We start from the raw sequence: 26,577 nt of genomic DNA, 5'->3' as shown, positions 1-26,577 counted from the left end.
ATCTCGTTGTAGGGGAACCAGTATAATTTACGTGTGTGATTTACTTATTACTTATGAACTTTAAATTATTTCATTGTTGCATACTTTAGCTTAGAATTTGAACTTGGTAAGATTCAGAAGCTGATGTTTCTAGAAAAGAAAATTTTATCAGATACACAATTTAACCCGCCTTCTTCTGTATTTTTCTCACCTTCATTATCGTCCTTGGTGTAGCCGATCAACCTCCCCTTCTTAGTCATCTTTTCAATTGCATCATATTAGCTAGATGCAATTGTTTTGTTGTGGTTGAGACTCTTGTGGAAACGACAATATTTTTCTTTGTGGTTTATGTAGGGTTGCGCTCTACTCCGCAAATCCTTCAGGTTATGGGCCATTTTGCACCCTAACTTCTCTTGGAAATTAGAGTCTGGTCTCAGGCCCTTTTCAAAGATCCAACACTTCAGACTTCCATCTGAGCCTCCAACGGCATAACCACTTTAGTGAATTGATCAATGTATCTATGTAAGGTTTCTTTCTTACCTTGCGTGATTCCGCTAAGAACGGTTATATTAATTAGTCGTCTCTTCCTAGATGTGAAGTGGGCAGTGAAAGCTTCATACATTTTGGTCCAAGAGTCAATAATCCCATCCTGGAGGGATTTATAATAGGCTACATGCATGTTATTTGATTAGGGTTAAAGCAAAGAGTGTGAAGTTCACAGCCTCATTGGCATGATGGTAGTCCAACTGATCTTCTACATGCTTGACATGCTCTCCACTATGGCCTAAGAGTTCTACTGTTATACCATGTGGTAGACATTGTTTTGTATGTCGTTAGCTCCCTGCATGCCAAGGATAGCTTGCGGGAGTTGAAATTCATGAAGCGTTTCTTTCCCAAGCATTATAGGAAATGGTGTAGCTCTGAATGAAGATTCACCTTTGTGGAACTTTGATGTAGATTCAAGGAATGACGGAGGTTGAATAACTCCCTTGTGTTCCCGAGGTTGGAAAGGATCATGAGTTAGAGGAACTAATTGAGAAGTTGTCAGGACTTGATTGTTCGTCCTTTAGGGGGAGGAGGTGGAGCATTCTTGGCCACTTCAACGACAACGCTGGCTAGCCATTAGATGGAAGAGCGAGTAGCATTACAATTTGCCATTGTCGATAGACCTGATGGAAGATTTAAAGGGTAAGAGTTTAAATCTGATAAAAGTGATAAAGAAATTGAGATATTTGCTTCAATCGAGGGAGATGTGGATTTATAACAGAGAAGATTCGATTGAATCAAGAGAAATTTAATATTGGAAATTTATAGGAATCAGAAGTCGGTTCCCACAAACAGCGCTGATGTTCCGTTTTGGAACTAGAGTTAATCATAAAGAATGAATTCGGAGTTTGTTGCAGTGGTTCAGAGCTTCCAATGTTGTGGAGAGGGGGATGATCTACAATGTTATCACTACAATGTCCAAGTAATTATGAGATTTAATACAGGTTTTTGAATGAGAAAAGATTTGAAAACTTTTGAAGTGAAGTGCTTTCCTCTTTAAATATGAGAAATGGTTGATAATTGCACGCGTGTAGAACAACCATAGAATGATCAGTGCAGTTAGCATGATTTTCGGGTGAAAGATTGGCTACTTTATAGAGAGAAGGAGTTTATCTACTCTGTATTCCATACCTCGCTTGCTCCCTCGTCAGACCTTTGTTTTTTGGTGAACAGTCCAAAACAATTGGTTTTCTCATCTAAAAAGAGATACCATTTTTATGTAAATAATATTAGTCTCTATTATATAAAATGGTTAAATATGTATTTAGTCTCCATACAATTATCAAATTTGACTTTAGTTCTTATAAAAGAAAATCATATTTTCGTCCCTACTAAATTATTTATGCATGTAGTTTTAGTTCATGTAAAATAACTAAAACGTCATATAAAAATTATTTTACAGAGCCTAAAACATGATTTTTTTTATAGTAACTAAAAGTCAAATTTAAGATATTTATAGAGAGAAATACCATATTTAACTTCTATTAAAAAAACATAACAAGAAAAGTATCCTTAACATAACATTGTTAGCATAGTGGCTCCCGGTCCCTCACCCTTTTTCATTCCAAGACAACTTTACTTTATTTATTAGTGCCATATTCTTTTATCCTCACCCTTTTTCATTCCAATACAACTTTACTTACTTTATTTATTAGTGTCAAATTCAATTATCCTCACTCTTTTTCATTCCAAGACAACTTTATTTTATTAATTTGTGTCATATCCTATTATCCTCCACTTGCACACTTACCTAATATGTTAGCAACGAAGAAACTCTCTCCAAACTGCTTCATCAGAAGATAGATTAGTTAACACCATGGATGATTCTGTGAGAGTAATCTCCACAAGTACAATTCAAGCACCAAGTGACAACAACATTAATACAAACTCAACTGACTTTCACAAAATCCATTTAACACCATGGGATCTCCAATTCCTCCCACTTGAACCCATTCAAAAAGGCCTTCTTTTCCACCACACCATTGATCCATCCAAAAACCAAATCCATCATTTGAAACAAACCCTCTCCACCACTCTTTCTTTCTTTCCACCCCTCGCCGGTCGTCTTGTAATCACTCAACACCAACAAGAAGAAGAAAACAACAACCCCTCGTCATCATGTTACATCGTCTGCAACAATGTTGGCGCGCTCTTCGTCCACGCCACAGCACAAAACACAACTGTTTCTGATATCCTTCAACCAGAAAACTATATTGTACCTCCCATTGTCTACTCTTTTTTCTCTTTCAACGGCGTCAAAAACTACGAATACACTTCCCACCCAATTCTTGCTGTCCAAGTAACCGAGTTACAGGACGGTATCTTCATAGGTTTCACACTCAACCACCTCGCATCAGACGGAAAATCCTTTTGGCATTTCATAAACTCTTGGTCTCAAATCTCACGAGGAGTTTCCTTAAACAAACATCCTTCACTCCAACGCTGGTTTCCAAACGATATTCATCAACTTCCCATACGTTTCCCTTTCACAACTGATCAATTCACCCAAACCTCCAAACCAACCAACTTAGGTGAAAGAGTTTTCCATTTCACGAAGGAGAAAATCGCGGAACTGAAATCAAAAGCAAACACAGAAACTGAAACTGAGAATATTACAATCTCTTCACTTCAAGCGGTACTATCGCACGTTCTGCGTTCCGTGGTTCGATGCGAAAGACTTGATCCACAAGAAGATGTTTGTTACGGTTTGCTGATTGGAGTTAGAGCAAAGATGATTCCTCCGCTTGAAGATGAATATTTCGGAAACGCAATTGCGGTGTGTGGTTTTACAATGAAAGCAGGAGAAATCCTTGGTAGTGGGATTGGAAAGGTAGCAGTAGAGATGAACAAGACAATTTCTGTAAATTCTGATGATGAGAAAATAAAAAACAGTTATGATTCTTGGTTGAGAAAACCAAAGTTGTTTACAGGTGGGAGTGATTTGACGAGTTGTTATTCGTTGACAACGAACAGTTCTCCGAGGTTTGATGTTTATGGTAATGATTTCGGGTGGGGAAAGCCTGTGGCAGTTCGATGCGGGGGTGCGAATAAAAGAAATGGAAAGATTAGTGTGTTTGCTGGGGCGGAAGAAGGCAGTATAGATGTTTTACCATGTCTTCGTTATGAGATCTTGGAGGCCATGGGAAATGATACTGAGTTCTTGCATTAATGTGTGTCTGTCTTAATTTGAGAGTACTATTGTGTGTGTGTCTATGTGAAATTAATTTATTATATGGGTTAGGACATTTTAATAGAGTTGCATGGTTTGACAGTTATTTAAATGAACTTAACTATATGATCTTTCTATGAGTACTCATTATGTAAGTTTTTTTTTTCTTTTGGATACTAGAAAGGCATAAAGACTAAGATTGCAGACCCGGTTCTGAACAAGTATGAGTATGTAGCCGAATTGTGGCTCCCATAAGTTTAAACACGTTAACGCAAAGTTAACCTTGATGTGGTAACTCCAGCACAAAAATAGAGAGACTAGTTGTCACCTCCATACTCTAAAGCATCTCGGGGGAGACGGTACCAATTATTTCGGACCACATTAGAGATTGTAACCGAACTTGAACGGGTTCTTTTGACTTATCAAAACCTATAAGGTCTTTGATGGATATGTTTGGTTAAAGTCTCTTAGAATTGTTGACGTTTAGTTCTTTGGCAGTCTTAATATTTTGCCGGACGTTTAGAGTCCTAATAAGTGATATTAGAGTCTAAGTTAAATTTCAATAAATATTTCATTTAAGAGGAATATAAATGAGCGTGTTTACACTTGAAGAGAAGATCGTTGGATTCAAGTGTTAGTGGTTATTGTACTTGCTAAAAATAAAATGAGGTGACAATTCTTTAGGTGTAGGAATGCCACCGAGTTTTAGGATAGTATTGTAGAGCTAGTTCACGGAGAGACAGTGAAAATTTGTGTATATGGTTTTTTTTATGTGTTAATGAATCTGCTTACCTCAATCCTATGATTTAGATATTTAAGAATACTTAAATTTGAACAAACAAAAATTTCTAAAGAGAAAAATAAAAATCAAATTAGTAACAAACTAAAGAAACGGAAAGAAGGCGAAGCTTGTTGCCACAATCCTAGATTCTAACAAAGTCATAAAAGAAAGAAATTCAACAAAAAAAAAACTAGATTTGAACAATTAAAAAACATATCTCCTAGATTCGAACATGGACTTTCTTTGAAATCATTTCTAAGCCGTAAAATCTCTTTATTTAGATCTTCACACTTTCACTATCTCAAGATTACTATAATTTATGTGTTGTTGAACACTTGCCAATGAATCTTGTGTTGCTCCAATAGGATTCTATAGAGTATACATTGAACATAATTAAACTGCAGATATACCCCATTAATTGATTTAAAGAATTCATAATTTAAAGAAAAATAATCAGAAGTATAGACTATGAACTGGTTACAACAAATTATATTCCAAAAATATATCAGTATGTATAGCCAAAATTGGTTCCAACAGCTTCTATTCTAATGAAAAATATACGGGAATAAAATTGGTTTATACCGTATTCCTTAAGTTTTGATGATAACAAAGTATTTGAGAACAATTGAATAGACTAACATGTATTCAAATGTGCAGGTACAAAGATCAATATACTGATTGAAAATCGGTTCTGAAGCTTCACTGAACCTTGAAAGAGAAGCTTTCTTAGAGGCGGATTCTAAAGATCAGATTCTAAAGGATCAAATTTTGAAGATGATCAGAATCTGATGTTTTCAGATTCTGAACAAGCCAGCCTCTAAAGAGTCAAAAATCTGAAGTCATTTGAAGCCAAGACCCATACTCTAAAGGACAGGAACCTGAACCTAGTCAAAGCTCAAGAAACAAGGAAGTCTTGACATGTCGCTATAAGACTCTGAGGTCAATTTGTCTTGTTCTGGTCACGTGATATCTCAGCAGAAAGTTGTAGAAGTGTGATCGTTTGCAACTGATAATTCCTTTTGCAACAAAGGAAATTCAAATGAGCTTACAACGGTATTATCCATTTGAGGAAGCTTCGCAACGGATCTGTTGATGCTTTTCTACAACGTCTCTCTTGTGCTTGAAGATTTCTCCAACGAATCTTTCATGGAACTCTATAAAAGAAACCGAAGATTTAGAGAAACATACAACACTGCGCCTGGACAAGAAAAGAGAAATTACTCTATCAAAATAAAGAGCACAAGCTAGCTTAGAACTTCTTACCATTGTACATTCTTAGAAGTTCTTAGGTCTTAGAGTTTTTCTATGTTGTAATCAGTTTACACCTCTGATTGAATAGAATATCAAGTGTAACTATCATCACTCTATCACTCTCATTTATCGATCAGATGGATTATTTGAAGTCTCTTGCCTCTGTACTTGAGCAGTGAAGTCTCTTGTCTGTGTGCTTGAACAGTGAAGTCTCTTGCCAACGTGCTTGACTACTGAAGTCTCTTGCTTGTGTGTTTGAAGTCTCTCGCTTGTGAGCGTGGACATTTGTAAAGTCACTTGCTTGTGTTCTTGAGCAGTCAAAAATCTCTTGCTTGTGTGTTGGAGCAATCAGAAGTCTCTTATTTGTGTGCTTGAGAATTGAAGTTCCTTACTTGTGTGCTTGGGCATTGGATGTCTCTTGCTTGTGTGCTTGAGCAAATTGTAACCAGAATCGATTATTGTGGAAATTTCTTGGAAGTATAAAAGGATTGGACTACTCCTGATTTATAGGAGAAATCAAGATAAAATTCTTGTGTATTGTCTTACTCTATCCATGAACCGCACTAATTGTATCTAACACCAAATCAATTGGACATGCTACTCTTTTGTAAAAAATTGGCATTATATTTATTGAAGGTGTGACTGGTTCGGTGATATTTTTCATAATGATTTTGATTTTGATTTTTCTTTTCCATAGATTCTCTGTTTTTGGGTTTTTTTTTTTTTTTTTGTTTTTGAAGTTGTGAGTTAATCGTAAGACACATAAATATTCAATAGATGATTCTAAGTCAAAATAGATCATAAATCACCCTTCTCATGAAAAAGAGATAAAAACAGTTTTTTTTTACCAAACAACCCAAAGAAAAGAAAATATTGAAACAGCCTAAGATCAAAGCAAAACAACAATGTTAACAAAAAGTGATAATAGCTGATAAAATAATTGCAGCAATTGAAATGTGGCTAGTACTTGACAGTCGTGTGCATTTCACTGGCCTGATTGAATTGCAAAATCTCCTAATTACTTTTAATTAAACCTTTTAAAAACCTATCAAGCGAACAAGACCCTGACACGGTGAGACCGGTAATAATTTAAAAAATCTATAAATTAAACGTAACCTCAAGTGACACGGTGAGACCGATAATAATTTAAAAAAATCTATAAATTAAACGTAACCTCAAGTGTCAGTACCGGTGTCCTACACTGACTCGGACCCTTTCCACTAAAAAGGTACAGTATCTATAATATAGGTTGACAATAATGATCTCAATGCAAGGGAAAATTTTTGGGAGGATGAGGTGATGGAAGCAAAAAAAGATCATCCTATAGAAACATAGCTTCATTAAAAAAAAAAAATTATGAGATGTACAGGAGGAAACTTGTAGCATTTGTGGGATGTTAAATACCTAACAAACAAACACTCTTGAGACTTGAATTGGATTTTGTGGTTCTGGTATGGTCAAAGGAGAAGAAAATGTGTAAATGCCTTTACAAAGGTAATGAAGTAAGTGAAAGTTGTGAAGGTAAAGGGAGCAGGAAACCATAAGGCTCGATATATAATGAACTGGTAATCTATGTGATGTGCTTTATAAACTAGTAAATAGAATATTATAAAGTTTGAGTGTGACACGTTGGATGTCCGAAGTCTAGGGGTGCCAAGTAGAAAAGGTAATAGAACTAGAAAAGGAGGTATTAACAGGAGGAGATCCAGCAGTATTACAAATACATGCAGTAGGAAGAGAAGGTGTAATATGCTGCAGAAGGTTGGGGAACAAGTAAAGCCCATCTTTGTCAAGGAGTCCTTTTTGAAAAATCTCATTGGAAGAATGACTCTTAACAGAGCACAGAATAGGATGGAATTCAAAATATACATTGTTATCTTTGGCTGACACTGCGTAGTTTTTTGGTAATGTTGAAGACTTGGTAATGTTGGAGTCTTGTGCAAAGTTAGAAAGCACAAGCTGATATTTAGGATTAATTGGAGAAAAAATGAAAGAGCCAGATGATAAAATTGACAATTGAAAGAAATGTTGCATCATAATATAAAAGGGGGACAGCATGCAAGTATCCCCATTGTTGTGGCAGGAGGTACAACTAATTTCAGCAGATTAAGCCTTATACGAAAAGGCATGTTACAGCAGATGGCTGATTCTTATTCAGAATGAAATCAACCTCATTTCACTAGGAACCAGTGTTATTAAATATCCGCAATTGTGGCACTATGGCAGCAGATATACTGGCGGTTTTTGGGCTCGCCACAATGGTAAATTTCGATTGATATTGCAGGTTTTTCCGCCATAATCCACTATAACGGCGCCGGAAAGTGTCCTTCTGATATGGAGGAATTTTGGCTCTCTGCCATAGACAGCCATCAACAACACTACTAGGAACAACAAAATTAAATCAAGATAAAGGTAAAATGCATGATACTTTTCTAGGTCACTCCACATTTCAATTATGAAATTTCAGCTTATAATTACACGTCCCTTCTAAGTTCTTACGAACCAAATATGGCAAAGACCTAAGCTCCTTACAGTAAATCTTATGTAATACTTGTCAATCCCTTACCTATAAGTAGTATGACCCAGTTTGAGTGAGTTAAGCATTTAGTTCCTATGCTTACAAACAAGTTAGATAACACTATAAGGGATCTTTTGATAAAGTTGAAGTGCAGAAAACAATTACAATTTATACAAGGGCCCAGAATCATTTCAGCATTTATTTTTCTACAAGTACTTACTGAAAAACTAATCCAACCTATCAACAGAAACAAATCAAATGTCAACAACATTAACATGAAAATAGTAATGATAATATCATTTTGCATTTCATAAAACTAAATCTGTAACAGCACTAACCAATAAGTGTCGATTATTTCCAGCACAATTCATCAGTTTCAACTTCCAAACCTTTCAATCCAACCTGTTATTGTCAATGCAGCCCAATCCACTCCGGAGGTGGCCAAAAAAACATAGAATAACACGGAAAACAAGACAACGGCGCAATCCTAAACTGACCCAACTGAAAAACACCAACCCCAAGCTCACTCGATCCAGAATCACTATAAACATCATCCCTAAATATCACACAATTCCCATATCCAATCCGCAAATCCATAGCCGAAGCAGAAAAAGCACAATCCTCCCCCAAAAACAAAACCCTATCCTCCAAACTCTTCACCTCCACCCACTTCTTCTCCTTCTCATCAAGCCTAAACACATCAAATCTCACCGCTCTCTCCCTTCCAATCTCATAAAACTCACCATCACCATCGCCATCACCATCACCATCACCATTACCATTACCATTGCCATCCCCATCACCATTACCATTACCATCATCCCTCAAACAATTCATCACAAGACAAGACAAATATTTGTCAACTAACAACAATTCACCCTCACTTTCCACCAAGAATTTCTTATCTCCGCCAAACACCGGCTCAGCAACCATCTCCACACTCAAATCCGGTCCCACGACAACCGCCCGACCGGTACAATCAACCGCAACCGGCCGCCCTTTATAAACACATACATCATCATAAGGCGTCAGCATATCAGGAATTATCATCCACTTCTCATCACATTTCGCATCCGAATTCTCATCATGCCGTTCATCACCGCATCGGAATACAGCGAGTTTTCCGGAAATGTGAATAGTGAGAAGAACCGAACAGCGACCTTTTCCGATCTGCCACGTGTCAGCATCAAATACAACAACCTTCTCCATGTAGAGTGAGGTGTTGTTGAGAGGGAGAGAGGAGGATTGGGAAGGGAAGTTACCGATGACGAATTCGCAACCGAGATCGACGATAGGGAGGTGGTTGAAATCGATGAAGTTAGGGAAATGGATAGGGAGTTGTTTGTCACGTGAGAGAGGGTGCCAGAGGCGAGTTAGGTCACGTGAGTCAGGGCCGATTTTGATTAACCATGGTTGTGGGGTTGGTTGATTTGGGGGTGGGGAGATGAGGAAGAGGGTTCGTTTCGAGAGAGGGAAGGTGGAGTCATCGTTGTTGGTGGAATCATCGTTGTTGGAGGGAGATGGGAATTTGGGAGGGAGATTGAGATGGTGGTGGTGATTTGGGGGGGTGGAGGAGCGCCATGAGGAACAGACGGAGCGGAAGCGGAGTTGGTAGAATTGGGAGTTGAGTTTTTGGGAGATGAGGTGGAGGAGGTCTTTTGGGAGTTGAGACCAATCTGCCATGAATGGGGATATAGTGGTGATTGTTTTGTTACAGGATATTGGAAATGGGGAAGAAGACAATGATCGGGGCGGGGAAGAAAAACTGATGTATCAGTATTTTAATTGGTTCTCCGCTAGAAAAGAGTTGATTCCCAATAAATTGTTTTTTTTAAATTAATTTTTGATAGACTAGAATTAAATTAAAATTCAAGATAAAATTATCCCAAAAATTATAATTATATTTTTAAATAAATTAATTATGAAAAGTAAAATGAGTGTGTATTTTTTTCTAGGGTAAAAAAACTGAATAATTGATTTTGTAAAAATTAATTATAATTGTCTCGTTAAGTCAACTTAGTTGATAATTATATATGAACAATAGATGCAAAAGCTTGTGTCAAATATTAATAATTTTTTTTCAATTTTATCCTCTGATTCTCAATACTTGATAAAGGATACTTTGATAAATAAAAAAAGTATTATTAACCTTGTTTTGGGGAGTTCGGGAGAGACAACGAGACATTAGTTCCAGAATCGCAAGAGAGGAAGGAAGACGTTACATCTCCACTGATAACCTTAAGCTATTAGTTAAATAAATTTTTTGTTTTATAAATTCAATGTTGAAGTCATTCATAGGCGACGTATGACTTAACCACTCGCTTAAACTCAATAATCTCTCCCATAAATATGAGTCTCCACATCCTATAACAAGATCCAACAACATTCAATTGTTCCAAGACTTATGGAGAAGATTGTTGGTTGCAAGTGTGAATGATTAAGTATTATATTGCCAATGAATGAGTTGAACATTGAATTTATGAGATAGAACCTAATGCCTTACAGAATGGAAATCTAGCATCTCTCCCTTGTGATCTTGAAGCATTAAATCTCCATTGTTGCTCCTGACTTCCCAAGATTCTCCAACAAAACAAATACTATCAAAGGTATAGAGAGTTTGATTATGTGGGATCCATCTTTTATAGAATGTGGGAATTGTTGGTTGGAAGTGGTTAAATTAAATGGTGATTTTATAAAAGAGGAGAGACTCATATATTGTTGGTTGTAAATGTAAGTGGTTAAATGGTTAATTTATAAAAGAGGAGACTCGTGTATTGGTTAAATGGTGAATTTATGAAAGAGAAGACTCATGTATATACCATACTACTTCAAATGTGAAAGAGTAAATAAGTGAGGACAAAATAAAGGAATGTGTGTGATGAGTATGTGTTGCCCAGGGAACATATTTTTTCCTTCTAGATGTGGCTTAGACATGTAGATTCTATGGTTGAACAATACTAAGACCTCGCCCCGTATAGCCAGAATCAAAAGCAATATTAACTTTTGTTAAAGATATATTTTCATACTTATTTCATTGAAAGTTAAGCTCATAAACAGATTGAACAATAACTATACAAAACATATAACTATGTGATAGCAGATGCAAAAGTTACCTGTCTTATGCTACTGAAACAAATATAAGAAGAAAATATGTATGATAACATAAACGTGTATACATGTGTGCTCTTCTGTTAAATAGTTTAACAACAATAAATAGCTTCTCCCAAAAAAAATAGGAGGTGTGTTCAAAATAATAATTATACAAAAAATAACACCCTTACAGACCCAAAAAAAATTAAAATAATAACACCCTCATAAATAACTTGATTCTAATTTGTTATCTTCTGTATAGTCCAACAACTGCACATAATTTAAACAACATGCATGAACAAATAAATATAAAAAAGAAAAATAACTGTAACCTGTAAACAAAAGAATTGCAATACAATCACAACAGTGGAGTGGCAATTGGCAACTGACAAGTTATTCAATCTGCCAACTTTTATTTTCTCTAGCAGTTGATTCCACACATCTGAGAATCAGGACCGGTGACTCGTGTTGTAAAAGGGTCGACTCGAACCCATAGAAGCGAAAAGATGGATGCAAGAAGAATGGACCAAACAACCACAATGGTCGGCGTTCGGTTCTGGCGACCCATAAGACCTTTGAGGAAAGGGTATAAATGGATGATCACCCAAAATGCGAAGAAAAGTTTACCGAAAAGTGGTCCCCATGATTGGTAGCCACTGTTAACGGCGTAGGAGATTCCTGCAACGACTCCGACGAGGTTTATAATGAGAAGAGTTGTTGGTGGAATGAGAAGTGTTGTCCATTTAAACATGTATAGTTCGGCAGAGTCTCCGTCTTCGTCTGATGCTTTTGAGGTAACGGTGAAGTTTGTGTCAATTCCAGCAAGTACTTTGAGTAAACCTTGGAACACGGCGAAAAGATGAGCTGAAACACCACCGATAACCCAAAATTGTTCATTTCTCCACCATTCATCGATTCCAACACCACTCCACCTCATCTCTAGGATACCGGTTGCAAAGATGGAAAGAAAGAGAGATATAAACCATATACTCGCAATGTTACTAATCTGCAAGCAAAAAGAGGAATCACAAATTGAGACTCTAGAAGCAACAAGCAATATACTATATTTTGTTTGAGAAGAAATCACGAACCTGTGGAATAATGAACTTGTTAGTCAAGAGACAGACGGCTGGTAAGGTACAATACATGAGGAGAGGAATGGAAGTGATTGGATAGATTGTGGTGTTTATATAGGCGAACCTCTCGAGCCACTTTAGCCTTCCGCTATAACCATACCAGATGGGACAATGTCGACTTAGTAGAATTTCGACAGAACCTAAAGCCCACCGAAGCACTTGGTTCAAACGATCAGAAAGATTGATGGGAGCTGAACCTTTAAATGCTGCAAGCTTGGGCATGCAGTATATAGACCTCCAACCGCGGGCATGCATCTTAAATCCAGTAAGAATATCTTCTGTGACAGAACCATAGATCCATCCAATCTGTGGAATACAAGACAAATATTGATTATACTCGAACATAATCCGAGATGAGAGTGACTATGAACAAGAAACAAAAGAGAGCATCAAAAGTAATGGATTCGTGTCATTCTGTGTTATACCTCAGTTCCCCATTCTGATTTATCTTCATAACCACAACTGATAACGTGAATTGCCTCCTTAAGGAGAGTTTCTGGAGTTGCAGACTGAGGAACGCCGCCATTTTCCATAAGTGTAGAGGCGACAAAGACAGCAGACTGACCAAACCTTTTCTCGAGGCTCATTTGTGACATGAGTAGGGATTTCTCATCATCAAATCCAGCACCTGAATAAAATGGTTGTATTAGATAAGAAAATGATAATTTCCCCCTTGTGCAATTGTTTAACAAAAGAAAATGAACATCATATAGAAAGCAAGTAAATATTCAACGAGCAGACTATACCTTCCACCCCTTCTTCGATATCCTCTAGACTAAAGATGGGCACAGTTGGATCAACATGCTTGCTAGATTTCTTTTTTGAGCCTTTCTTGCCAGATTTTGAGCCCTTTCGATCTCCACCACAAAGTGAAGAAATAAGTCCAGGTTTTTTATGCTTGGGTTTAATAGGAGGATCATAACCATATAAAGCAGTTCTATTGAAGACACATCCTGTACCCACATAAACAGGGCCTTGAATGCCATCCAATCCTCGCAAGTTAATCTGTAAAAAGAGACAAGATGGGGAAGATAAGTATTATTAAAAAAACAATTCATGTATACTGTATTCACTTGATAACGTAAGCTTTTGGGGAAGTTTGTTCATGACAATGCTTCAAAGCCTTTAAAACAAAGATATTAATTAGCTCAAAATAATTGCATGGGCCCCTGTGCACTGTCCACGCTTTGTGAAGCAACTTTCCCCACCCTCACATTTCTATAAAACCACTAATGTCTCTGGAAATGTACTTCTAGACGGCATAAAATTCACGTTTTTTTTCCGAATCCATAGCTCAGAAGTGATATTGGGGGTGTGGAAACTCCTCCTCATGCTTTGAGCCCAAATGGCTCTTGTAAGAGGGGACATATTTGATATAAAGGTGTTCATGTGATAGATGACTCGTGACAATAGGGGGTAACCGATTCCGCAAGAAGTTGAATATCATTATGAAAACACTTTAAACCTAAAACCTAACAGATATCAGATGAATATCCTGTAAGATACTTACATCAAAGAAAACGGTATTACGATTGGCATATCGATCATTTCTATCAATACCATCAAACCTCTGTGGAAATTGGACATAGCAAACATTTTTTCCAAGGTTGGGATCCATCATAAAACACATAGCTTCCCTCAAGGCCTTGCTGTTGTTTATGTAATGATCACAATCAAGATTTAATAAGAAAGGTCCATTGGTAAGGACAGCTGATACTCGAACCTGAAACAGATAGTGGTTAGATAAGTACACTAGTAGAGAAAAATAAGATTTCACCATTTTCTATAGTTTACTCACAAGTGCATTCATGGCACCAGCCTTCTTGTGATGTTGGAACCCTGGACGCTTTTCACGAGAAACATAGACTAGACGTGGAAGTTCATTACCATCAGTATCAAGTCCTCCACTTTGGCCCAAGAAAACCTACAGATAGAAAAAGAAAACTTAGTAAATGAAATGCTTAAAATTTCCTCGAACTCAACCAAAATCCAACAACACACATTGCATCAAACTTGCCATTTGTCAAAACGTCAAAAATATGCATAAGTAAATATTCCCTCTGTCCCTAATTATAAGACCCTTGTAGAAACACTTCACAAATTTCTAGATACATCTATTACTGTTTTTGCAAATGTATCCCTTATTAATACTACTAATTTGCATTCGAATATGAAAATATTGAATGCATTTACATACAAAGAGTAATTTATTAATGGGCATACACAAATTATACAAATTAGTTACACTACGAACTTTTCTTAATATGTGTATAAACTATAAAGCCTAAAAAGGTCTTATAAATAGGTGCAGATGAAGTATTATTTGCAAGAGTAAACTATTTTGTAACTGAAAATGACAAGAGTAAGCACTAGAAACGACAATATACCTAGGTTGACCCCTCTAATATTTAATCAATCTAGGTTGATGAAACTATCGAGGGAAAATAGCAGTGAATGAAGCAGGAGCAGGCCATTTAAGATTTTGTCATGAAAAATCAACCAACTAAAAAGAAAAATAAGTATATTACCTGGATCATTCCTGGATGGTCTCTGGTGTTGTTTCCAGGCCAAGGAGTACCATCTTGCATCACCCATCCTTCTTCAGGAACTTTTGTTGCTTTTGCAACAAGTCCATTGATACGAATTTTGAATTCTTCATATTCTCTCTGTGAAGCAAAGAGGAATGACCATTAAAAGATGCTGGTAAGTGCTAAGAAGCATGGATTATGGTATCACACACAAATGCATGCCAAGACAGAAGAATAAATATAATTGATTTGCAATTCAATCAGTTTTACCTTCATTGCTCTACGATCTTTGACAAACGATGGTTGGACCTTATCTTTCAAATAGTCAATTTTCTTTGAAAAGTACCACTCAGGTGCTCGCGGTTCAATTGCATATTTCTTACTGAAAGGAACCCATTTCCTAGCAAATTCTGATGTCTCGGCAAGAGCCTCAAATGTCAACATAGCAGCACCATCATCAGAGACATAACAAGAGACCTTATCCACTGGGTAGTCAACAGAAAGAATTGATAGTACAGTATTGGCTGTCACAATTGGGGGCTCCTTTAACGGATCAACAGTACTGACAAAAATGTCAACTGCTGCTAGCTGCGATATTTCCCCTTCCTGATCATATCTGCAAGTCATGTCAATTATGGCTCAGTTTGGATATTCTAGCTTATGACAGTTTCTAAAATAACATAAATTTATAGGGTATTCCGTCAAAAAAAGGTTTTATAAAACTTAACAAGTTACATGAGAAAGCTTATGAACAAATCAAGGCTCTACCTTAATGAAAGCCTGTCAAGATATGTTTCACGGTTCACAGGAAGCCATTTGGGGAACTGATCCAATATCCAAGAAAAGGCAAACCAAATTTCACATATAACTGATATTAACCACAATGCATACGCATTGGGTACAGGATTTGTAATTCGGTAGTGCAAGAAAATGCAGAGGATGATAAGCCGTAGAACAATGACCATACGGTATGGATTTATTCTGGAAGAGGGAATTGAAACCTTCCTCGAAAGAGGTTGCCGGGCTTCATCATTCCTGCATAATCAAAACAAGGTGTTTAGCACTGAAGCTTAAAAACAAGACACATGCATTGTGCTAAAGTAAAATGCGACACAATTGAACGAATTTGATTATGTAATAGACAACCATAAAAGAAAATTTTACAATGACTTGGATAATAAACTCTTAATGTATCAGTCGTGACAGAGGTAGTAGCAAAGAGGCTTGCAACAGAGATGAAGAAGCACACGTTCTTATGAAGAAAAATAGAAGTACTCACAACAAGGAATCATCGAAAAGCACATCAGTACTGGCATCAATATCTCCGAGTCCTCTTTCAGATGTAGCTTGACCTGTGCTCATTGGAATAGTGTTCTTATTATCGTGCTTCATTTTCCAGCCATCAACTCTTTCTTTCCATGCTACATTTCCCAATCCTGGTTCAATAACCCTGATATTTGCTGCTCAAGGAATATAAATTAACACCTAAAATCAATATTAGATAGAAATGACACTATATAAGAATGTGCATAGTTTGAGAGGGAGAGGAATTACGTGATTGATTAAGATCAGACGAATATGATAGATGATTATGAACTCGTTTCCCACGAAGATTTCCAGGAGATGCCATAGACATCCTCTCAGGTGAGGCTGCAGATAATTCTCCAGATGTCTGAAAATGAAGATTTAGCAAAGAATATTTAATTCAAAATCTGTTACGAAATATTTGTTCAAGTTCATATTATGGAAAAAACAATGTAGATGAAACTAGCTGAACAACCTCTTGTCCACCGGTTAGCCGAGGAACGTGATTGTGAGAAACTTCCTTGTCATAATTTGGAGCATCGACCTCCTCACCTCGCCCATACGCCATTTGCCAGCTCAACATGCGTTCTGCAATCTTTTGCTTTTGGCTCTGAGGTTCTGAATTGTACTTGAAGTCATTGGCATCATTATCAGCACCACCATCCTCTTCCCGATCTCCAAGAATTGCAGGACTACCTGAAATCAATTAAATAAGCATGGTAATTGTTAGTAACATTAAAAATAGAGGAAAACAGAAAACATGATACAAACTACAAAGAAAATATGTTGTTCGCATTAATAATATTTATCTTGCAGGTATACAAGCAATTGAAATAGGAAATCAAATACGAATAAATTCTTCTATGAACTATCTACACACTTCAATGATTTAGCTCGAGTCAAAGGTGATAACACGTATTACTATTGGTAGGGCCACAGCTTGCACCTACCATTACCAACACTGCCCTTCATTAAATCCGATTCCGAGAGTGAAGGACCAGATTCATTTACTGGCTTTGTTAAGTTACTTTAATTTTAATCATCTCCTAGCTATAGAAGGTTTAATATGTTCATTGAAACAATTCTTAATTCAGAATATATTTTCACAAAAATAAGAACCTAGCATCATTCTCACTCAGTTCATATATCACACGAAAGAGGACAATTTACTTCCAAGAAAACTTCATATTGTCTAGTACACCAAAACCGTGTTCTTTCGTCTTATAAAAGCTTTAACAATATACTTCTAAAAAACTGAAAATTACAGTATTACAAATAACAGATTTTTATCCTTATTTTACCTTTGTGCTTATTGTACCGAGTTTTGCACTGGGGGCAAGACTGATTCCCATCTTTCCTTTCATACTCATAGCACGCCCTACAAACTGGGAAGGCACAAACACCACAAGCAATGAACGGACTGCCTTCAACATTGCTACCAATATTATCACCACATATCTGGCAGACTTGGCTACCCATCACCTTCATTGCCTTATCCTGAGTATCACAAGTAGTACCAAAATTTGCCAGTTAGCATCAATGAATAATAATCTCATCCTATGTAATATCAACACTTCTTAAAAAAGGTGTGTCCGTGTCAGTGTCCGAAACCGACACCAACACTTATGATTACATTTAATTTATTCATTTTTCTCGTCTGACCTTCAAAGATCTCATCCCAAACAAACATTTTATACTATTCAACTGAAATCAAATGATTAATTAATACACATCAAAATAAAAACTCACCCCAGATTCCCCTTCTGAGTCCATCATAGTCTCCTCCTCAATTCCTCCCAGATCCAATTAAGGAATCAAATAGTAATCCAAACTCAACAAGTCACACACATCACTTCAAACACTTCACCACTTTCAAATATTCCTAATCCACTTCAGAAGCAACAACTCCTTCTTTTTAATATATAAATCAAACCTCAGATCTGTACAACAAAACAGTAAACTGAATCAAATCACTAGATTCCAATTCTCCAATTATCCAGTAAACATTCTCAATTCAACGATTCGTAAACCGAAAAAAAATAATTCAGATCTCTTCAACTCTCATCAATCACTAAGAAAAAGTTCATCAAATCAAATTAAGCTAAAACCATAAACCATTCAATTTATTAACAGTAAACTCAAAAACTGAATTCAAAATTACACAATTATCATGTTTTCAGTTTCACTTACTATAGCATAAACCCTAAATCCCCAAATTCTACATCATTTCAACAAAGAATTACCTCAAAAAAAAGAGATCTAAGTAGATGAATCACTCCAAGCAGAAAGTGAGAGAAATAGATAGAATTAAGTTGCAAGCAAGAAATGAATTGTGATTGAGAAAGAGAACTTAATAACCGAAATTCGGATCCAATCTAATTGACCGACGGAAAGAGAAAGAGAGTTACAACAATAAAACAAAAAAATTGTTATTCTCTCTCTCTCTATCTCTCTGCATTGAATGTTTTTGGTTTGTTTAATTTATACTAGTAGTTATCTACTATGTGTATGTATAGCTGTAAATGAATAGATAAAGAAAATAAAAATGGGATTAGAGTTAGACATGATGAGAGTGACAATTTAACTACGAAGTTATAATAATGAACTAAAATGTTGCCACCGACAGATGAGGTTGAGTGACAGCTGATGATAAAGGGATCTGATTTGCATCATTTTCACACCTTAATCATTTGATTTAACTCAACAAACCCACATAACTACTTTGTTACTTTTATTTTATTTTTTCGTTCATTTTTTACTTATATCTTAAACTCTTATGGTAATCATCGATTAGGAAAATTTTGAACTTGAATTTGTGGTGAAATGTATTGTGAGGCAACTTTTATCATTGTTGATTGAGAAAGTATAAAGATCAGATACATTCATTATTAAATGAATTTAAAAAGAAAATATTTATTTATAGTTATGATCAGAAGGAATAAGTTAATATAAATGAATATTCTCGTAAACGATGCAAATGGAATTTTATTGTAGTGAGTGTTAGACATGTTATTTTTAAGTTAATTAATTTTGTTGTGTATTGTAAAAAAAATCAGCATTCGAAAACTCAAAATTATGCCACGTGTTTTTTAGAGTCGGTGTAGACGTGTAGTATTTGACACAATGGAGAAATATTTCATCTTCTAAATTGTAACAGTGTTTACGGTGATTTCCGGTAAACAACCGCTAGTCTTCCAAACTATAAAAAATATACTTTGGTTACTCGCAGGATCGACTAGATTGATCCTAGGACATAGTCAAAAAGCTTGTCGTTTGTGATAATTTGGTTCATATTTTGTTAGTTGTCTGGCTTTGAAATAAGAAATAAATAAACGAAATGTAAAGACTGACAATCGCCTTATTATACACGTAAATACAACTTTGGCGAAAGATGAAGTAAATATGAATTTGCAAGAAACTTAAAGTACAGGAACATAAATTGCAGAATGTAGATGCTTCGAAATAAAGTTAAACGAAAGATAAAAGTGCAAGAATGTAAATGGCTGGAATGTAACGAAATATAAAAGATACTGGAAAGATACTTGCATAAAGATGAATACAAATGTATTTAAATTGGTGGTGTCATACGTACATTTCTCAACGAACTCGTTCTCTTAACACTTGATACTTGAATAATTTGTGAGTGATTTGTACAAAATGAACACCCTGGATCCTGATATTAAGACCCTTATTTATACTAATTTCGACCCTAACGGTCCTACACTAACGAAATGCCACGTTGCTCACATGCATACGCTTCGAATCCCTGGGGCGCCATCTGTCCTTGTTCGGTTACACAGACTATTTCGAAATTCAAATCCTCCCGCCTGAATTCTCTTTCGATACATGGCAACGTGATCAAAAACGAGAATGCTACGAAACACGCCAAGCTTCAGTACCCTTCGTATTTCGAGAAAACGCTTAAGTCTAAAAGACAACTTGTCTCGAATCAGCTTCGATTTCCATCATCTTTACTTCAACTTAAACAACATCCTTGAATCATGGCCATCAGGAGTTATTTTTATTCTCAGAAATGGTCATCAGAAACCATCCTTCTTCGAACTCTAATTCTTCAAAGAACATTTTCTTCAAACGAAATCTCCAGCTAACAAACAGGTGGCCATATTATGATGGTGAAGCATGGAGAGAGTAGGGATTGAGTTGTGGTTGTGAGCTAGAGCAAGAATTTTATTTTTCTAAAAGGTTAAGCTTAGAAATGCAAAACCAACACTAGAGGAAAGTAATGTAAATATTAATGGCACCCTCTATGTTGTTAAGAACTCGTAAGTATTCGTTTTCATTGTGTAGTTACCATTTGTGTGATTATGTCAAACAAAGATGTATTTCGTGACATTGTTGAAGCTAATACTTTTGTTGTTAATCAATGTAATAACATCATGAGGGAGTTAAGTGTACAAGATATTGAAAATTGACAGGCTTGTAAAGCAAACACAATTCATAGTTATAGCAAGATCATGAAAACGAACATACAAGACATTGGAATTAAGGGAGGTCCAGTAACTAAACAAAAAGGATGAAGAACTAGTACTTACCGCGTCAAGTCAAAATAATATTTTAAAATATTATTGGCTTTGATGATGAAATTTCATGTGGGGGAACTTGTAGTTGTAGAGTGAGAGAGAATGTGGGTGTCTGACACACACATCTTGAATAAGACCATAACCCAAAACTTGTTTGTTCTTTGAAGCATGACCCAAAAAATTTGCTAAGAAGAGAAGTGTTGCCATCTCTAACTGATTGAATTCTCAAGTTACCCTTGTGTCACCCTTCTAGATGAAATTGCATGTAATATGATCAATGGTGTCACAAATGCTTTGAGGAAGTCATATTCTTTGCATGTAGTGGGAAGGGATATAAGTAAGAAATGAGGAGGCAAAAGTCAGCCTACCATGCTTGTTTAAGAGCTTGTTTTTCTATAAAGTCAAGAGAGCCTACATCTTCTTAATGGTGAAGTTGAAATCACCGCTCTTGACTCTACCTTTAAGAATAGGAAATCATAAGTATTTGTCTAGGATGATTATGTTTTAGACCCCAGAGATAAGAAGTTGGTGATTTTTGGATAATATGATACTAGAGGAGTATAAAGCTCGGAAATTGGTTATTGATATTGAGTCCTAAGGCACGACTAAAATGGTCAAAAAGGTTGACTATTTTCTTGATTTGGCACGTTTTGGCCTTGGCGAACAAGAGAGCGCTATCAGCAAAAAAATGGGTGGATGGGCTCATTTGCTACAATAAAACAAAAGGTTATTTGTTTGGATAAAAGCCCTGTCACAAAAAAGTAACGTTGCCATGGTAAAATCTCGCGCAATGCATAAATAAATAAAATAAAATAAAAAGTTACATGACATGGGTTACTCCTCGAATAAATGTAAGACACGATTTTCGAATAATTTATTTTGGACTAGCAAAGGTAACACCTCATACAAGCCCATTTCTAATTTTGAAAAAGAGAATTTGTGTGGGGTTGCCCCTCAGATTCATTTAAGAGTGAAAGGATGACTCATTAAGAATCTATGAGAATAATAACTTAGAGTGGATTCATCTAGGAATCACTCTTTAAGAAGTCGAGCAAAAAATGATATTAAGAAACCATAATGGTCATGCAGTGAAAGTCCAACACAAAGTCATAAATTAACGCCATCGATACGAATACAAACAAAAACTAACAAAATTAATGCAATAGCAATACAAATGAAATAAAAATGAGATACCAATCAAAATTGAGATCAAGCTAGCTCACAATGCTTTGTTGAATCTGGTCGAAAAGGAATGAAAATGAAGAGGGACATTTCAATTTTGTTGGTTGTAGGTGTTTTTTCGGGTGTTGAGTGGTGAAGGTGAAAAAGTGAGCCGGTTGTTGGTTGTTTACAAGTGATGGTTCTCTAAACTTTGAGTGTAGTTGGCGGAGAAATGGTGTTTGGTGTTATGGTTCGGTTGTTGGGTGTTTCAACCATGATATGCGGATGGATAGTGATTGCAGGTTATTTTGTGGGTTGTTTGCAAGTGTAGTTGGATCAGAACTGGTTGTTTCGATGGTGGTGGTTTCAGGTTACGAGTTGAAGGTGGAGCAAAGACTATCACAACTTTGTAGTGTTGTGAGGTGTTTTTTTGGTGAGATGAAGGTGTAAGATGGTAGATCGGTGAAGGTTTCATGGTCGGACGGAGGTTAGGATGTCTAATTATGGTGAGTTGTCGTGTTCACGGCAGAAAATTTGAGGTTGGGGGCTACGATTTAAAGGGTGTGAACAGTGAAGAAGACGGAGGCGAGTGTATGGAAGTTGTAGGAGGGTGATTTTGAAAAGAATAAGATGGAAGCTTTATGGTTTTTATGTATTTTCTTTTTCCTTTATCAAATGTAAACACTTTTAGAGCGTTTAATTTGTGCATCTTTTGGTAAAACTCTAATTTTGTAAAAGGAAATGATTTTGAAAATGGTTTTATGGGAATAGTCTATTCGCCGCCCTCTAGATCATTTCGATCCATTTATCCACCAACATTATCCTCCTGTGTAGTAGATTGCACCCTTCTAGAAACAATGATTGGAAATGGTTAGGACTATAAGCATAGACTTTGGCGAGTGTTAAGGTTGTGGTAACGATGAAAGTTATGGAACATGTTAGCTTTACGGGGGCACCACATTGGACACCATTGTACTTGCTTTAAAAAGTACAAATGCGTAGCAACTCTAGGATGATATGGGTTGTCAAAGGCTTTAGTATTTTTGTTGTGTTAAAGCAAGCTCACGAGAGTGGGAAGCTCTGTTCTAGAAATGTTTTCTATTTGTGTATCAAATTGTCCTTCCTCAACCCTAAGATTGGGATATTTATAAAGGCTTATGAGCCCGGATTCAGGGGCTCCTAAGATATAACAACTGTCCTCCTTGACCATGAGACTTGTTGATATCTACTTTTTAGGGAATCCGCCTGGTCACGGATACTTCCCCACGTGATTATAGAATGCATGCACGTCACCATCCACATCAGAGCGAAGCATCTAATGAGTGGAAATCATGCCTAGACAATACATTACGGAGCAGACGCCTAATGAGGATTGGTCCCCATACCGCCCATGCAAATCTTTTAGAAATACTATAAAGTGTACTATTGATTTTAATATGAGTAACATATATGTTTTCTATAAAGTAATTTTAAACATATTCAAGTTCATCTTAATTTTTTATTATAGTTTTAGTGAATGAAAGACAATGCAATTTCAATATTATATGTTGTCTCATACGGGTGAAGTTAAATTAGCATTTAAAGTAACCGATACAAGTACAACAAAATACATAGAAAAATGAGTTATTAATTCGATGCAGAAAAAACATGTCACTTTTCAGTGTGAGCTCAACATTTTACACTAAAATATACTAGTACTTAGACCCGTGCGAGGCACGGGTTAAATGTTTTCTAAAAGAAATTTCATTTTAAAAACACTTATACTTTACAAATTTTAGTTATAGTTAGATTACTGTTATATAGATAAAATGTCATTGCTATTAATAATATACATAAAAAAGTTTATTTAACTAATTTTTTTTGCAAATTATAAAATAATTTGGTCATTTCTAATTTATTAATAATTTGTGTATGTTTTTAAAAAAAATTAATTCGTTAAATAATTGTATCAACAGTTGACTTTTTCCCATTTGTAAAAATGTTTGCAACTTATTTCCGTTTATAAAAATAATTGTATCATGAGTTGACTTTTTTCCGTTTATAAAAATATTTATAACTTATTACAGTTTATAATAATAATTGCATCAACAGTAAACTTTTTCATGTTTATAAAAATATTTGAAACTTATTCCTGTTTATATAATTGAATTAATTAATTAATATTTTAAATATCTCACATAAAATTAAATATGAGTATTATCAATTAAATAATAATTAAAAGTATAGTATAAATCTTTAAATTACATAAAAGAGTTTAATAAATATGCATTGATGTTGGGAAAGCTTGCAGAAGAAGGAAATCAACAAATCTATTTGGAGGACGGCGGGTCGCGCAACGTTATTATAAATAATAAATAATTATGTTAAAGTAATGATTAAAAAATATAGATAAAAAATATACTATTAAAAATAATAAATAAAAATATGTCAATTCATGCCAAATATGAATTAATTGTATAATGTTGAATTATTTTATTAATTTTTAAAGGGAAACTGTGTTAATTCAATAAAATTAAATATACAAATTAAATAGTCTCGGTCCCTAGGGCATGTCTATTTTAAGTAGTTTCGACCCGTAGAAAATATATAAAATAGATCTTTTATTTAATATATAAAAAAGTAAATTGAATAAAAAGAATGACAAATTTGTGTTTTTCATAAGAAAGTTGTGTTTTTCATACATCATAATTGTCTCATGTCTAAAATAAATATTTATAACAATTTTTAGTATAAATATAATTTGCATAGAGGTATATAATTATGTGTAATTTCAATGTACATATTTCTATACTAAATTTGTATTTTAGTTATTAACTAAAACTCGTTTTAATATGAATCTATTCAATAATAATATATAATAATATATGTTTTATGTAATAAAACTATATCATCTCATTCAATAAAACAAAAATAAAAATGTCAAAATTTTACCGCATCAAATTTTATAGTAATAAATTTGCGTATTAATCAACTATTTTAAAAAAATTTAGAATAAATATTAACATTCTATTTTAAAAAATACAAACTTTTTTGATAAACTAATATTTCTATATTATTTGTTACACTTTAATAGTGTTTGTAATTATAGTTAATATATTACATATATTTTTCATCAAAAAATATCACAAATAAATAAAGTTTATAGATACAAATTATTATATATTATTTTATATATTTTTTAATAAGATAAAATTTATTTTTGATGCAAAGTAAACTTTATGTTAAACAAATTTCAAATTCTCAAAATGATATTAAATATAATTAATTATTTAATTATTGCTCTAAATTTATACCTTGGTTATAGGTTTAAAAGAAAAGATATGTCAGTCAAACTAAGTTTGTATGTAATGGTCAATAGAAAAAAAATAAAAAACACTAAAAAGATATGACACAAAAGATCTATTTCAATTTAATACAATGTAAATAATTATTTTTAACGTTTTTATGACACACAAAAAAAGTTATTGTTTAATTATATTTATTGGAACATAATAAAAATAAAAATAAATATTAATAATAATAAACATTAATAATAATTACAATTATTATTAATAATTATTATTATTGATAATAATAATAATAATCCATATTTTATTACAAAAATTAATATAAAATTGAAATGATAAATGTATTGAGAAGGAGGTATATCTGCAAGGTAACGACAATAAAGCTAAGGATGAATTATATTTTAAAAAAATGTCGAGGTAACTGAACATTCCGATCAGTAATGTTTTGGATTCCACTGTTATTTCAATTTAAGTGTCGTCTACTAACAATTGACCAACCAAAACCTTTTCAATTTCTTCCAATTGCAAAATTTCGGTCAATAACGAAGACACCACCGCAAACTCTGGTCTACAAAGAAGACACAATTAATCTCTCAGGTTACACTCAAACGGTAACCAAAATCAAATCATGGTAAACAAAAAGAAAACAAACCGACAAAGAGTGTTGCAACGGCAGCGACGAATTCCATAACATAAACAGATCTGAAACATAGAAAAAAAAAGAGACAACCAACTCAGAATTTTCAAAAAAAAAAACTCAGCATACTAAGATATCTAAAACACAGAAATAATCAAGAACCAAGATTTATCTTTGTTGTTCAAAAACTTTAGAAGTTTATGAACTTCAGAAAAAAACCAATCTGTAATATATAAACGACTCTGAAATGGGATTAGGGCTCTCTCTAGGGTTTATATAGGAATATGGTAGAATCCAAGAAGTTTGTATTTTAATGTATGAGAAAATCCAAAAGCCATCAAATATTGTTTGAATCAATGGATATTTTGATTAATGTGTGAAGGAAATATCAAAAGACATGGAAATTGTTGGAAATGGATAACTGAATTGATTTAGCCGTAAACATCTATCATTTTGGAACTGATGAATTGTGAAAATGGGTTGGTTCACGGTTGAAACAATTTTTGAGAAAATAAATGGTCCATAATTATTATAAAAATCTGTATATTAAATAGGGTGATAATTAATTATAAATAATAATGATTATACCAAAAAGAATATACAATAATTTTAAAAAAAATTGAATTATTAAATTAACAATTATAGTAA

At 34.6% G+C, this 26,577-nt stretch overlaps 3 protein-coding genes across 4 annotated transcripts; 1 reads left to right on the top strand and 2 right to left on the bottom strand.

Moving 5' to 3' along the window:
* Positions 1–2,194: 2,194 nt before the first annotated feature.
* On the top strand, positions 2,195–3,800 carry LOC131635675 (protein ENHANCED PSEUDOMONAS SUSCEPTIBILITY 1-like). The gene has a single exon (XM_058906313.1). The coding sequence runs from the start codon at positions 2,342–2,344 to the stop codon at positions 3,692–3,694; it is 1,353 nt and encodes a 450-aa protein (XP_058762296.1). The 5' UTR covers positions 2,195–2,341; the 3' UTR covers positions 3,695–3,800.
* Positions 3,801–5,089: 1,289 nt separating this feature from the next.
* On the bottom strand, positions 5,090–10,030 carry LOC131635693 (F-box protein SKIP23-like). Of its 2 annotated transcripts, XM_058906333.1 has the most exons (3): positions 8,583–10,030; positions 5,739–8,481; positions 5,090–5,629 (listed from the first exon to the last, which is right to left on the bottom strand). In XM_058906333.1, exon 1 carries the CDS (start codon positions 9,925–9,927, stop codon positions 8,656–8,658), a length of 1,272 nt encoding a protein of 423 aa, XP_058762316.1. In that variant the 5' UTR covers positions 9,928–10,030; the 3' UTR covers positions 5,090–5,629; positions 5,739–8,481; positions 8,583–8,655. The 2 variants fall into 2 exon arrangements, with proteins under 2 accessions (XP_058762316.1, XP_058762315.1); XM_058906332.1 differs by having other exon boundaries at positions 5,739–10,030.
* Positions 10,031–11,563: 1,533 nt separating this feature from the next.
* LOC131635686 (cellulose synthase A catalytic subunit 3 [UDP-forming]-like) lies at positions 11,564–18,785 on the bottom strand. The gene is made up of 15 exons (XM_058906324.1): positions 18,547–18,785; positions 18,053–18,243; positions 17,605–17,800; positions 16,779–16,999; positions 16,553–16,670; positions 16,278–16,458; positions 15,767–16,033; positions 15,269–15,614; positions 14,999–15,136; positions 14,269–14,394; positions 13,981–14,193; positions 13,217–13,475; positions 12,896–13,098; positions 12,426–12,776; positions 11,564–12,340 (listed from the first exon to the last, which is right to left on the bottom strand). The coding sequence occupies exons 2-15, from the start codon at positions 18,077–18,079 to the stop codon at positions 11,756–11,758; spliced, it is 3,231 nt and encodes a 1,076-aa protein (XP_058762307.1). The 5' UTR covers positions 18,080–18,243; positions 18,547–18,785; the 3' UTR covers positions 11,564–11,755.
* Between the last annotated feature and the right edge of the window lie 7,792 nt (positions 18,786–26,577).

The sequence above is a fragment of the Vicia villosa genome, unplaced genomic scaffold, assembly GCF_029867415.1.
Source record: "Vicia villosa cultivar HV-30 ecotype Madison, WI unplaced genomic scaffold, Vvil1.0 ctg.001531F_1_1, whole genome shotgun sequence".
In the NCBI taxonomy this organism is placed as follows: Eukaryota; Viridiplantae; Streptophyta; class Magnoliopsida; order Fabales; family Fabaceae; genus Vicia; species Vicia villosa.
This window is presented reverse-complemented; position numbering and strand designations above follow the sequence as displayed.

Coding starts and splice junctions, on each gene's coding strand:
- LOC131635675 (XM_058906313.1), top strand. CDS start 2,342: ATGGATGATTCTGTGAGAGTAATCTCCACAAGTACAATTCAAGCACCA.
- LOC131635686 (XM_058906324.1), bottom strand. CDS start 18,079: ATGATGGACTCAGAAGGGGAATCTGGG. Junction 15,615..15,766: donor CTTGACAGGCTTTCATTAAG/GTAGAGCCTTGA, acceptor CATGACTTGCAG/ATATGATCAGGAAGGGGAAA. Junction 13,476..13,980: donor GTAATACCGTTTTCTTTGAT/GTAAGTATCTTA, acceptor CTCTTTTTACAG/ATTAACTTGCGAGGATTGGA.
- LOC131635693 (XM_058906332.1), bottom strand. CDS start 9,927: ATGGCAGATTGGTCTCAACTCCCAAAAGACCTCCTCCACCTCATCTCC.